At 41.6% G+C, this 14,095-nt stretch overlaps 2 protein-coding genes across 3 annotated transcripts; both read left to right on the top strand.

The window, feature by feature from the left end:
- The first annotated feature begins 781 nt into the window (after positions 1 to 781).
- LOC105680679 (fibrillin-2-like) lies at positions 782 to 8,036 on the top strand. Its single transcript, XM_033320483.1, has 9 exons — positions 782 to 1,005; positions 1,162 to 1,240; positions 1,739 to 2,199; positions 2,307 to 3,561; positions 4,932 to 5,531; positions 5,732 to 7,170; positions 7,249 to 7,406; positions 7,635 to 7,784; positions 7,870 to 8,036. The coding sequence occupies exons 1-9, from the start codon at positions 848 to 850 to the stop codon at positions 7,935 to 7,937; spliced, it is 4,368 nt and encodes a 1,455-aa protein (XP_033176374.1). The 5' UTR covers positions 782 to 847; the 3' UTR covers positions 7,938 to 8,036.
- A 1,273-nt stretch (positions 8,037 to 9,309) lies between these two features.
- LOC100742612 (multiple epidermal growth factor-like domains protein 10) lies at positions 9,310 to 13,648 on the top strand. 2 transcript variants are annotated; one of them, XM_024366831.2, is made up of 7 exons: positions 9,338 to 9,654; positions 9,931 to 10,030; positions 10,663 to 11,661; positions 11,897 to 12,378; positions 12,457 to 12,614; positions 12,995 to 13,150; positions 13,238 to 13,648. In XM_024366831.2, exons 1-7 carry the CDS (start codon positions 9,503 to 9,505, stop codon positions 13,348 to 13,350), a joined length of 2,160 nt encoding a protein of 719 aa, XP_024222599.1. In that variant the 5' UTR covers positions 9,338 to 9,502; the 3' UTR covers positions 13,351 to 13,648. The 2 variants fall into 2 exon arrangements, with proteins under 2 accessions (XP_033176186.1, XP_024222599.1); XM_033320295.1 differs by lacking the exon at positions 13,238 to 13,648 and having other exon boundaries at positions 9,310 to 9,654; positions 12,443 to 12,614; positions 12,995 to 13,136.
- Positions 13,649 to 14,095: the final 447 nt, after the last annotated feature.

Below are 14,095 nucleotides of genomic sequence, written 5' to 3' on the forward strand. Positions count from 1 at the left end.
TCGGAACGATATACAGGGTGCACAAAAAGAGCGAGTGAGCGATATTTATGAAACATTATTTTAGATATCAAGACAGTGAAGAAACTTCCTGGTCTGTTTCTCAAGTTCTAAGTCATTTAGTTTTACACGCTAAAAAATATATCTGCGTGTACCAATGAATCAGCTGACGAATCTTTTTCTCTATTTTACTCACATTTCATTATTCTCACTCTAGTGGAAAATTAAATATAACGATCGAAATTCTATTATCGTTTGCTTCCTCGGAGTGAAAAACTGGAAATGCGGGCGAAATAAAGAAAAAGGTTCGTCAGTTAACTCACTGGGTTATGTCAGCGTATCGTTAGGGTGAACTTGGATTATTTCTAACTTGTAACTTTCTTTTAAATAAACTGCAAATATTTATGCAGATCCGTATTTTTACGAACACGAGTATACAAAGATTTATTTCACCCGCTAAATATTGCAGCGACTATTCTACTTTGATCATCTCATGTATGTTTTTGATGTTACGTGTATTCTGTGCATTCTTGCATCTTTAAATTTTCTATAGACGCGTAAATATCCGCAGTTCGCTTATAAATACACACCTATTTTTACACTTTGTATAGCTGGCTTTCCACTACCTTCGATGATTTTTAAAAATCTCGATGAGCGGGAGGAGGGGCGTATAATTCGCTGAATTTCGACACACGAATGCTGTCAGTTCATAAACACTTCTCCGAACAGCTACGCAATCGAAAGAGACGCCGTGGCACCGCGGTGACCCCGAAACGTTATCAGAAGAGATGTAATCCTGCGCATCGAGAAAATAAGAAACCAGTAATCCATTGGTGCTCGCGCATTCAACATGTACAAAACGTTGTTCGTCAGTTCGGTTCTTTGGACATTGTTGGTATCTGACACCTTGGCGATCGAAGGTGTCAAGGGCCGTCACGTTCACCACGATCGACCGAATTCTGTCTTGAACAGCACCGTGCAGGCTGGACTTTGCTACAAGAGGATACGGTGAGTGGAACGAGAAAATTCGATAACGAAAACGACGGATGCTTTTCCGCGTTGAATCGCAACGATGCAAATATGCAACAAGCACGACGCGACGTTTAACCCTGGTTATCGCCACGACGCCCACTGAATTCGTTCATTTTCTTTGCTTCTTTTCAGCTACGCGGATGCGTTAGCATTGAACGCCACGGGTCAGTTCCCTCACAACACACTTCCTTCGACGCCGCAAGAAGGCACGGTAAATGTACCACACAGTAGCTCCAAAAGTTTAACACATATCCATATTTCCCAGTGACACGTTTCTTTTTTTTTTCTTTTTTATGAAATTCTATCCTTTCATCTTCAGCCATAGCATGATAGAACTTTGATCTTTCGAACGTCTCTTATTATATCTCATAGTTTATATCTCTGTAGGCAATAGAAATATTCCAAAAAAACTTAATTCTGCTGCGATCCTTCGTATTTTACCAGATAAAAAAGATTTGTAATATTTTGAAATACGCGTAGTATAAAATCGAGATAAAAGATTACAATTCAGTAACAATTTTTTGATATTTTGTTCGAACTTGAGATATTTCTTAACGTTAGAGTAAACTATATCATAGTCTCTGTATATTCCTCAATGAGTTTTCGATTCACACACACACACACACACACACACAATATGGATATAAAAATCTTCTATGATAAGCGTTCAAATACTCTCATTGTATATTCCTTCCCTTTTTACCATTAGAAAGGTGGATGGATCACGATTCTGGATTGTTGCGACGGCTACGAACGTAGCTCCACTTCCGGCGATTGCAATCCTCGCTGCATCGATGGATGTTTAGGTGGAGAATGTACCGGACCAAACGTATGCACCTGTTCTCCAGGCTGGATTGCACAGAAGGGCGTCTGCGTGCCGTCTTGCGAACAACCATGCCAAAAGGACGCTTATTGCTTCTCGCCGAACGTGTGCACTTGTAAATTGGGCTACGAAGAAGAAAACGGCAACTGCAAGCCTATCTGTCCCGGTGGCTGTAAAAATGGCGAGTGCGTGGCACCTCGAGTATGCAGATGCAGAGAAGGATACGTGATTCAACCCTCGCCCGAAGGTTTCACTGGGATCGAGGGCAAAGAGTGCGTACCCGTTTGCGAAAATGGTTGTCGCAACGGAGAATGCACTGCTCCTGGATTGTGCACTTGTCACGAAGGGTAAATTGACAAACTTGAACATTTCAAATGGTTGAATGTTATTAGCAAACGTATTGCCAAGGCTAGCGTGTGCAAGACTCGTAAACCAACGAATTGTTTCTTTACAGGTACATTAATCCTTCGGGTGATACGGAGTCCTGTGTGCCCAGCTGTCCTTCTGGTTGCTCCAATGGCGAATGCATCGCGCCCAATGTCTGTAAATGTAAACCAGGCTTTACGCTTGATTCGACCAACAGATGCGTTCCAGAGTGTCCTCAAGGCTGCATCAACGGAGAATGCATCGCACCCACTGTCTGTAGATGTAAACCAGGCTTTACGCTCGATTCGAACAACAGATGCGTTCCAGAGTGTCCTCAAGGCTGCATCAACGGAGAATGCATCGCACCCACTGTCTGTAGATGTAAACCAGGCTTTACCCTCGATTCCACTAACAGATGCGTTCCAGACTGTCCTCAGGGTTGCACCAATGGCGAATGCGTATCTCCAGGTGTCTGTAAATGTATACAAGGCTTTACCCTCGACTCAACCAACAAATGCGTTCCGGAGTGTGTTCAAGGTTGCATCAATGGCGAATGTGTAGCCCCTGGAATCTGTAATTGTAGTCCAGGTTACGTACTAGATAGCAATAGTAACTGTGTCCCGGATTGTCCACAAGACTGTGCGAATGGCGTATGCGTTACACCAGGCGTTTGCAAGTGTAACCTTGGCTATTCCCACGACTCCAATGGCAGATGCGTCAACACGCAGTCCGAGTCAAAAGTCTCTGATTGTCAGTTCGATTGCGGTCCAAACGCCAGGTGCGTAGGTCGCAACAGATGCTCGTGTAACCTAGGATACCGCTTGGACCCAGATACCAGGAGATGCATTCCGTTGTCCAATTCCTTCGAATGCAGAAACGGTTGTGGCATCAACGGCTTTTGCGCCGGTCCTGACATGTGCATCTGCAACTACGGAATGCCCGTCGATCCTGTCACCGGAAGGTGTCCTGACTTACAACCAACCCAGTCACAGTGCCAACCCGACTGCGGGCCAAACGGTAGTTGCGTTGGTCCCAATCGTTGCGTCTGCAACTTTGGATACATAGTCGATCCCGACACTGGAAGATGCATTCCCCAAAGGGGCACCACGGGAGAGGCTATGTGCGAACTGCCGTGCCTGAACGGAGATTGCACCGGCATTAATCAGTGCACGTGCAGACGCGGCTACACCTTGAGTCCTTCCGATATCACTCGAACAAGATGCGTACCAGTATGTATGGGTGGATGCCATAATGGCGTTTGTACGGCGCCAAACATGTGCATCTGCAATCCTGGTTACAGAAAAGAAGCTGGCGTCAAGGGCAGGCAGAGATGCGTTCCCGTTTAATTTGTTTCTTCGTTCTATTTCTTCGTTGTGTGCCGTATAGTCACAGATATATCCGAGTAAAGTATGTACGATCCTCGGTTAATAGAAGCGTTTTTTCATTCGCGCAGATTTTCTATACCAATTATCAAGCTATGAGAAATAAAATTTTCTAATTGTTTAATTTATATTATAATAGTGGAATTATTGTAGCAACCGTCGAAGACTTTTCCAACGAAGGTCATACCAAATATGACCGTATTTGAATAAATCCGAGTTACACGGATGATAGGCGATTAGAAGATGGTCATTAGGCGAGACCGTTTCGCTCACACTCAATGTTTCTCACTCGTATCTTTGAGGTATCTAAGAAATAAGCGGACTCGATCGAAATAACAGTCGACCATTTGCTCTCTTATAGAGTATCTACCTCGATAACAAACGCGTAGTAAATCTTACTGTATACCGAACTGTATGATTGCAAATGTATGCATGTGTCGTAGTTGATACGAAGCAGCGATTCGAGAATGTCCTCGGCACTAGCCTTCGATTGTACAGTGTCTTTTAATCTTTGTACGATTATTTGTGAATAAAACAGATATATACGGAAACGGAGTGACATATAGCTTTGCGAATTCTTGGTGATTAGTTAGAGAGAGAGATATCTCTGAACATCCTGTTTCGTTTCATATTGTATAGGATATGAAACACTGCAGAGAACGAATGCTTTAGTATCGTTCATTCATTAATACAGAACGCGTCAGAACGAGACAAATCTCAAAATGACATTTCTTTACGTCATACTTCTCGCTATTTTTCTCCAAGTAAGCGAAGTCGAGCCGGATCTATACAGTAGAAGCCATTCACGTTGTGACAAATTAGTCAGGTATATTCGCCTTGTCTTTGAAATAATGAACAAATCGATTTAATCGTCATTGTACTTCTTAGTTTCAGAGCGTCACGGAACGTCTCATACAGAGAGAGTTATCGAGTCAATAAATGGGCAATTTTTTACGAAACAAAATACCGATGGAAATACAGAAAAGAGGTAAACCATTTGATTCTACGCGAAGAATTTCCATTTTCGTCGAAATTAGTAGACTGGCGATATTTATGCAAATTCATATTTTTGTGTATACGAGTAAGCAAAGATTTATTTCACATAGTATATAGATTATAACGAGTATAGTATGTGCTTGGAATATTTATATCTCATAGCCAATGCCTCGTTAATGAAACAATTTGGAACGCTCTGTGTATTTCTACATCTTTAAATTCTCTCATAAGAGATGATCATGATCGTAAGATTCTACCTGCATAAAAACGCCCCATCTATGTACGTATTACAAACTGATAAGACAAAAATGTACACGCTTAAAAAATATTTCTAGTATTACACCGACTATCGTATTGAGAAAATGTGCTGCCCTACGTATGAAATGAAACTCGGCGAATGCTACCCTGTCTGCTCTCCTGAGTGCACGAATGGCTATTGCGTCGAGGATGCGTACGGTAACAATCACTTTTGTCAGTGTTACACGGACTACGTTTTGTCTACAGCAAACAAACATGTTTGCGAACCATTTTGTCCTGACTGTGAAAATGGAAAATGCATGACTCCGTACAAGTGCGAGTGCAATCCTGGATACCAACACCAGGGTATTAAGGACTGCCAGCCGATCTGCAGTAAGCCGTGCGTAAATGGCTTTTGTGGAGCGCCGGAACGTTGCACTTGTAACAAAGGTTACAAGTTACTGAATAATTCGACCTACACCTGCGAGCCAGTCTGCGAGAAAATTTGCGTGAACGGCAAGTGTACGGGGCCTAATACCTGCACTTGTCACGATGGCTACGTACAAACAGACGAGAACTCGAAACACCTGTGCGTGCCATTTTGCGAAATTCCTTGCGCACCGTACGGAGAGTGCACTGCTCCTAACATCTGCACTTGCCTCGAGGGCTATCGATTTGATAATAGGAGTTACATAATGGTAAGTGTAAAATAAATTCTTAAATTGTTACGTGAAAGTTCGAAGAAAATTCTGAATCTACGTTGATAATTACAGTAGAATGTTGATTTTTTAAATTTATTCAATATCGGTAAAAAGGAACAAATATTTTAATGAAATAAATCAAACGAAAATATTCAAAGTGGGAAGAAATACGACGGAAGAAGTGCTTCTGTTTTTAGAATACGGAATTCTTCGCCAATAAATCGGCCTGTATACCTATCTGCGAGCAGACCTGCGTAAACGGATACTGCAGTGCGCCAAATGAATGTAACTGTCATCCTGGTTACGCAAAATCAAAAACTAAGGGGAACGTTTGTGAGCCTGTCTGCGAAGGAGGTTGCGTGAATGGGTACTGCAGTTATCCAGATACATGCAAATGTAACCCAGGCTATAAACCTCACACAGCGAATCATTGTGTACCTATCTGCGAAAAGCCTTGCCAATATGGACACTGTATCGGCCACAACATATGTGCTTGCGTAGACGGCTACCATCTAACCGCAGACGACCCCTTCGTCTGTGAACCGACGTGCGAAGAAGAATGTCACTTTGGAACTTGCGTTAGACCTAACGAATGCGCTTGCAACGATGGATACTCGAAAAAAAACCGGACCGTGTGCGAGCCTGTGTGTACAGAGCCGTGTATCAACGGGTACTGCGGTGCTCCTGGGATATGCGCTTGCAATTCTGGTTACAAATTCTCACACAATTCTAGTACCATCTGCGAACCTGTTTGCGACCGCTTGTGCTTCAATGGATTCTGCAGCGAACCCAACAAGTGCAAGTGTCTAGTAGGGTACCAGCAACTGGAAAATAACTTCAGTGCTTGTGGACCGATCTGCAAGGAAGACTGTGTCAACGGATATTGCACTCGTCCAAACGAGTGCACGTGCGAACCAGGCTATCGATCCTCGAAGAATAATTCAAATGTTTGCGAACCTGTTTGTACACAACCTTGTGAGAATGGATTCTGCAGCGCACCAGAGAAATGCAATTGCAAAGAAGGTTACAGTCTATCGTGGGACGTTCCGAACGTTTGCGAACCTGTATGCACGGTATCGTGCGGTGTTAATGGGATCTGCGTTGCACCAGATAGCTGCAAATGCAAAGAGGGTTATGAATCGATGGGTAACGAGACTGCGTTTACCTGTGAACCTGTTTGCGACTTTGACTGCGGGAACGGTACCTGCGCAGCTCCGAACGAGTGCACTTGCTACGCGGGTTACGCGGCAGACGCAGAAGGTCACTGTCAGCCATTCTGCGAATTTTGCAACAATGGAACCTGCGTGCAGCCTGAAGTCTGCGAATGTGACGAAGGTTTCGTTCTAATGGAAAGAGAAAATCAGAGCGTCTGCGAACCGTACTGCAAAAGTTGCTTCAATGGAGTATGCGTAGCACCCGGTGATTGTCGATGCAACGCTGGTTTTGTGAAAACAGATACTGATAATTCAAACGATGGTAACGACTGTGTCAGCGCGTGTAAGAATAATTGCAACGACCATGGAGTTTGCGATGTCAATAACAGAAACTGCCACTGTTATTACGGATGGGATGGGATGGACTGTGGGGAAACACGATTTTGTATCGCGACGATGAACACAAGCGAACGCTTAAACGCGTAAATATTGAAAACTTTTACATAATATTTTTGTACATTATGTGCATTTTGTATATTTTTATGCTCTTTTCATTGCAGATCGAACGTCGAGTACGATGTAAACAACACGATCGCTTACGTAGTTGAAAATAGTCCAATGTGTCACCACGATTGTTTAGACAAAATCAATAACGAGACTTTGTGCTTTGGAAAGTACGAGAACAACACAGAGGATGATACGATCTCCTGTCTGATCGGTACAACTATAAATGAACAACTTTCTTCTACACACAAGCTTCTAATTACAAGCTTCTAATTACTTTTCAGAGATTACAAATTTCGTTACGAATATCAGTAATGATAATTAACTTTGTTACGAATTAATCAATTAAATAATCTTCTTTATCGATTCGTTATCGCTTTATACGAATCTTTCGTGCGAATTCTATCTCTTACATTTTTTTAATTGGGACACTACATTGTAGATTCCAACTGTTATCGAGTGTACGCAACACGCACAAAAGGCCTAAGTTACGCATCGATATCTGGAATCGTGGGTGCTACGGTGATTACTGGTAGCGCCGCTATAATCTACGCGTTGATACGAACGAGCTTGAAAAAGAAAATTTCTTCTGGTAATTAATGTATCGCTACGCCATCAAAGTTTCCAAATAAGAGTCTCTAAAAACGCAACTTTTGAATTGTCGTTTGCAAACGCAGATAATACGCCAGCAACGTCGTCCCGGGGACAAACATCTTTAATTCCTGAAGAGAATAACAGCCTGTAACTGGAAGACGAACTGTATTCATCGTTTCACCTCTTTGTTAAGCTACTACATCGATGCATCTGAAATATATTTTATAAATAAAAAGTTTGTCACATATTCCATCAGGCTAAGTTTCAATCTAACTCAACCCCTCTCACTTTTCGAAATAATAATTTGTTTCGTTGCTTAAAATTTATAAAGGCTACCAGATCTAGAATTGAGAAACTTCATTCGTAACCTCTTTTGAGAAAATTCGTGCATTAAAAAGTTTTCTAACACTAGAACTACCGATAGTTAACACGAGGCTATTTCTATCACAACCAGTCAAAATGACGCGTCTTTAAAAAATACATAATAATAGAATATTTTTATATTTTTCGATTTATTACGTTCTTACAGAAGGAATTCCATGTTATGTAGTATATTTTTGGTATTATTAATCCAGCTGAGACCATGATCCCTAAACGAGAGTTGACATATTTATAAAATTGTAGAACCAGTCGTTTTGACTGGTGTGGTATTTCTAGTGTTAGCATCTAGCGATCTAGCGATCGATCCGGAATTTTCCTGATAACTGATGTCGTCATATTGAATGATACGCAGTAAAAATTTTAAAAACGTGTAGGAAATTGTACGAGACGAGGAAACTGGTTAATTGGGGTTCGATAAACAGATTGCAGGACCCTTTTACACTTCGACACGTACCAGTCATTTTGACTGGTTTTGGTATAAATAGCCTTGGTACAAAATTATTTTCAATTTTAATACATAAAAGCAAAATAAAATTCATTCTATTATTCTTTTAGTTATCGTTGCGAAAGTCATTACATCATTGCGGAAAAAAATATAACACGAAGTAGGAATTTTAAAATAAAATTGTAAAACAAGTCAATTTGGCTAGTGTGGTAGTTCTAGTGTTAAACGGAATGCAGAATGCGTTTAATCGCCTTTATATACTAAATTTATTTTTCGTTTAACGACCTGATATTATCGTTGTAACTGCCGATAAAGTAAACGAGCAGAAATATATATGCTTATTATTTTTATACAAAGATATAATCAGCTAAGAAGTGGTAATTCCGCAAATCTATAAGATATATATATGTATTATTACTTTCCCCCATGTTTATACATATCAACGAAGAGATAAAGCAAAAATCCTATTAACCTTCCGTGGAAAAGCACATCTTTTGCACCTTTCGTAGGCAACCTAAGTTGTTTACAGCACAAGAGAAATTTTTATTGCTTGCTGTTCTAGAACAAACTTACTTGAACCAAATTCTCGTTGATTCGAAGAATTAGTGCCTACTTCTTTAGGCAATGGAACCTGGATCTCCTTCCCACCCTCCCCCTTTTTCCAAGATATTCAAAAATGAAATTTCACTTCGGACATAAACGAGCCAGGTTGCCCACGGTTGGTTAACATTTGTGACGAAGGATCCTCTGTGTAACTCGATCAACTCTGACGACAAAATTGTCTGAACCTCCGCGATATCGAGCATCCTGTCGATAACGCGAAACAGATAAAAGAAGTCGAGCCCATCAATTGCAGCAGTTAGCATCAGTTTCAGTAGCAAATTGCTCGTATGAACGAAAGGACGAGAAATATGGGATACATTGGTGGTATAATCTTTATAAACTCTATCCTTATAACAGGTGTAATGATGTCGTCGTGGTCGACCAGGCAACCTAAAAACGAGTTGGATGATTCGGACCATGAGTGCATCGTGAGATTCAGGTAACATAGAAACTACCATATTCTTCGGTGTACGGTTGAACTACGTTTATTGAAACTTATTGGACAAACAGTTTGTATAATTGCAATTCATATAACCTATCTATCATTTTTCGTTCACACGATAGAAATGATTGATTTTAAATGGCAAAAGTTCAATTGATCGGGCATTAACCAAGATTTCATTCCAATAAATGAAATTCAGATGAATGGAGATCTGGCGTACAAGAAGATCGTACAAGATTGCAAACGAATGGCAAAGGAACTTTTTTGTTTCAGTCGGAGGGAAGAACGATTCGTGCCGTATACGGAAACGTACAAGGCTCGGAAATGGGGACTTTTTTATGTGATTAAGACTCGAACAAACTACAGGAGCGAGGTATGGAACAGGGAAGGTTCAAAGTCACTAACGTCCAGTGACTATTTCCTTACCTGTGATACACTCTGTATCTTTAATTCTTTTAATTCCTAATTTGCAAGTCAATCAAAATTTTGAGGGGATGAAACAATTACGCCTAATAAGGGGAAAATATGCTTAGCTCTAAAACCAATTGTACGAAAAATTTTGGTAATACATGATTGATCGATAGCACGATGAATCTCAAAACTGCTTGTAAAAAGTAGAAGCTACGATCATGTTGTTTTCCTGTAGTCTTCAAATATAATAATATGCACTTTACTTTTGATATATATATATATATATATATATATATATTTCTGCATTTGTGCACATTAATTAATGCCTATTAAGGATGTGTTGTAATGTGGATAATAGAAGATGGCTGTTTCCTATTAAATCGCTAATAGGAAGCGGATGTGCGATATGTAATATAGTAATAACCAAGTATTAGATAGTAATTGAGACCGAAACAAACCAAAGACGCACAATGCCTTGTAATCCGTAAGCGAAGCAATAAAGATATTATCTACATGTCACAAATGCATAAATATGCACAGTCTATCGATGAGAATCGCTATTACAGCTTAGCATCAATCTCTTCTGGTTTTCAGTACAGAACCACTTGGGTGACTGAGAAAACGTGCTGCAACGGCTACGTGAAAAACGACAACGTCTGCGTGCCAGTATGCTCGGTTCCTTGCATCAACGCAAGATGCGTAAAACCAAATACGTGCGAATGCGAACAAGGATTTAGACAGCAGTATGTATCGTTCGCGTGCGAGCCAGTATGCGAGGGGAACTGCAAGAACGGCGTTTGCCAATCTCCTAATAAATGCATGTGCAACACTGGCTACGAATTGTCCGCTGACAAGTTGCACTGTCAACCAATTTGCCAGCAAAATTGCGAACAGCTAAATGCTCATTGCGTGGGGCCGAACCATTGCGTCTGCAATCCAGGCTACGAGCTATCCGATTTACTGTGCAAGCCGATTTGTAAAATGCCATGTGAAAATGGCAAGTGCACAGCGCCGGACGTTTGCACTTGCAACGATGGTTACGAACTTATGGATATGTTCACCTGCACGCCCAAGTGCGAGCAACCTTGTAAATACGGCAATTGCACGGCACCAAACAATTGTACATGCAACCCAGGATACCAACAGAACGAGGCCAAGGACTGTGATCCGATCTGTAGCGAATCCTGCGTGAATGGAACTTGTATCGCCCCGGAAGTCTGCAGCTGCGACCCAGGTTACGGATTATTGAACGATTCCAAGTATGTTTGCGAGCCCATGTGCGAAAAGGCTTGCGTAAATGGAACCTGCACAGCACCTGACATCTGTTCTTGCCACGACGGCTATCGAGTTAGCGGAGATGACACGATGAAGCACGTGTGCGAGCCAATTTGCGAGAAATCTTGCGGAAACGGAACGTGCACCGCGCCAGGAGTTTGCAACTGCACGGAGGGTTACTGGTTCGAGGAAGAGGAACGAACGTGCGTACCGTTTTGCAAGATTCCTTGTGAACCTGGCGGAACATGCGTGGCACCGGACACTTGCAGTTGCTTCGATGGATATCGGACGATCGATACGAACGTGAAGGAAAACGAAGTGAGTACAACTGTAATCTTTCGATTCGTGTCTTTTTAACTAGGAGCTTTAGAATCCAGATTTTGGTCCCTGCCGGTTGCCCAAATGCATACGCCGATGTACAGTGGGTTGCGTGCGTACAGGCATCTCTAGTGCGAAATTAAATTGTTCCTAGCTTGGAAAATAAGACTTATCCGACATTTGTGCGCATAAAAGTTTTTCACTGTTTTGTCATATCCTTTCTATATATATGTAGGTAGACAAAATCACAGATGGTTACATATCAGCCTGTGAACCTATCTGCGAACCAAGTTGCAAACATGGTAAATGCACGGCGCCGAATTTCTGCACTTGCAATGACAACTACACACGATCGTCAGATAATCGGTGCATGCCAATCTGTTCCTCCTGTGAAAACGGTATCTGCGTTGCGCCACATGTATGCCAGTGTTTAGAAGGTTTCGTCAAGGAATCCGAAGGCTCGTGCGTAGCATTTTGCGAAAATAACTGCGAGAACGGAAAATGCGTGGCGCCAAACGAGTGCCGATGCGATGTTGGCTTTGAAATGAGTGCGAATGGTACCTGCGTTAAGCCGTGTACACGCGTTTGCAAAGGTCATGGAGTATGCGTGAAGGACGAGGAACCGTGTGAATGTTCTTACGGATGGACAGGGTGGGATTGTGACCAACCCACTGTGTGCATTTTAGTAATGGATTTCGACGATAAGACCGTCAATCGGTGAGTATAATGGTAATACGAATTTGTTTTGCATTGAAGTACAGATTTAATGAACTTTTAAAAGAAAAATGTTAATAGACTCACGGTCCACAATGAGACGAATAGCACGCAAATGGATGCCAGACATTACGCACCGTATTGCTACCAATGCAACGACACAGAGGGCAACAAAAGTTTCTGCTTTACTATAACCTCCGACCATGGTCCATCGACCATTGGTTGCTTTGTCGAAAGAGGTATTTTCTTAATATATTCGCTATTGCCAAAATATGACTGTTCCCCTATAGTAGAAAAGCTTTATATCTTTCACAATTACGTGAATCCACTGTCACACGCTGTAACTTGCGCCGAATAATCTAATTCGAGATTTGTTTCATATTTTGCTAATATAATCACGATAATTGCGTCTTATAGCAATACTGATCGTACTTGGAAATATTTTATATAACACAAAGACTATACAAATTATATAACGTGAAATACAGAAACAAATATACAAACTTATATGATACACGTAATTCATACGAAGTTTCTATAGAGATTCAAATACTTTCGTAGGAAACTCTAATTTTATATCGAAAATTCTCTATTGCATAGTTGTATGTTCTATTTCAAGAATCGCCGTGCTACCTATCTATGTATCACAGCAGCACTAACACAGTGTCCAGGATGGTTGGAACATTAACAGCAATTACGATCGTAATAATAGCGACCGCAACAACGGCAGCGTATTTCTTCATTCGTAGACAACGGAAAATGAAGACGCGCGCAGGTATTACGATAAGAATTAATAATAAAATAATAACGCGATAAGCAACGTGATTTTTTTGTTTAATCTTTTTGTTTCTGTTTTCTTCAGCCATCGTGCAAAATGATTTGTATCAAGAAACTATCACACACGAAGCAAACGAATGTCTCATTTCGGAAGATGAAAGTCACGATGCAATCGTGAACGACACTGGGATAAATTAGAACGAACAAAGAAAGTACGAATCGGTATTTGAACGAGAATTTTCTCCTAGTAAGTTCTCGGAGGATAAGAAGATATACAGGCGATATACAATCTTCAGGATACGTGTACGATATCATCGCGTGAAAAACGGAACACCTATGACGATAGTATTAATACTTGAAACGCTACCTTTTGTATTAAATATACGAAAACGTTCTACAAAAGAAAAGAAGAAAGCTGTACTCGATTAACCATACCAATATCCTACAGCGACGTCGGAAGCCAAATGATTCCCAATACGATCCACGATCCTCCATTACGCCTTCCATATGATCATGTAGATATACCGTCAACGTCAACGTGGAAAACATCGTCGAACGAAAACGATCGCGAAATGTACATACACACTGTGCATAATCGAGGAATCGAGATCGACATTCTTTCAGATCCTGACCTGCAAAGAGCGACCACCCTCCAAAACCAATACGAAGCACAATGCTGAGAACTAGGTAGCCGGACGGCAGCGGACTAACCGAAGTATCGGCGCGCACGATCGCATACGTATAATTCAAATCGCGTTGGTTTCAAGGTAGCCGGCTGGAAAGGTAACAAACCAATAATCCTTCACCCCCTGATAGCTGGAGGTTGGGCGACGACGAGAGGACGGAGCAGCCCTGATCTCGATCGACGCGGCACAAAGGGAGGAGAAAGGAAGGGGTCAACGGGTGGCATCGCGCAGCTGCAGTCGCGGTGGTCGACCGGCTA

Source organism: Bombus impatiens, unplaced genomic scaffold, assembly GCF_000188095.3.
Source record: "Bombus impatiens unplaced genomic scaffold, BIMP_2.2 scf_0020, whole genome shotgun sequence".
NCBI lineage: Eukaryota > Metazoa > Arthropoda > Insecta > Hymenoptera > Apidae > Bombus > Bombus impatiens.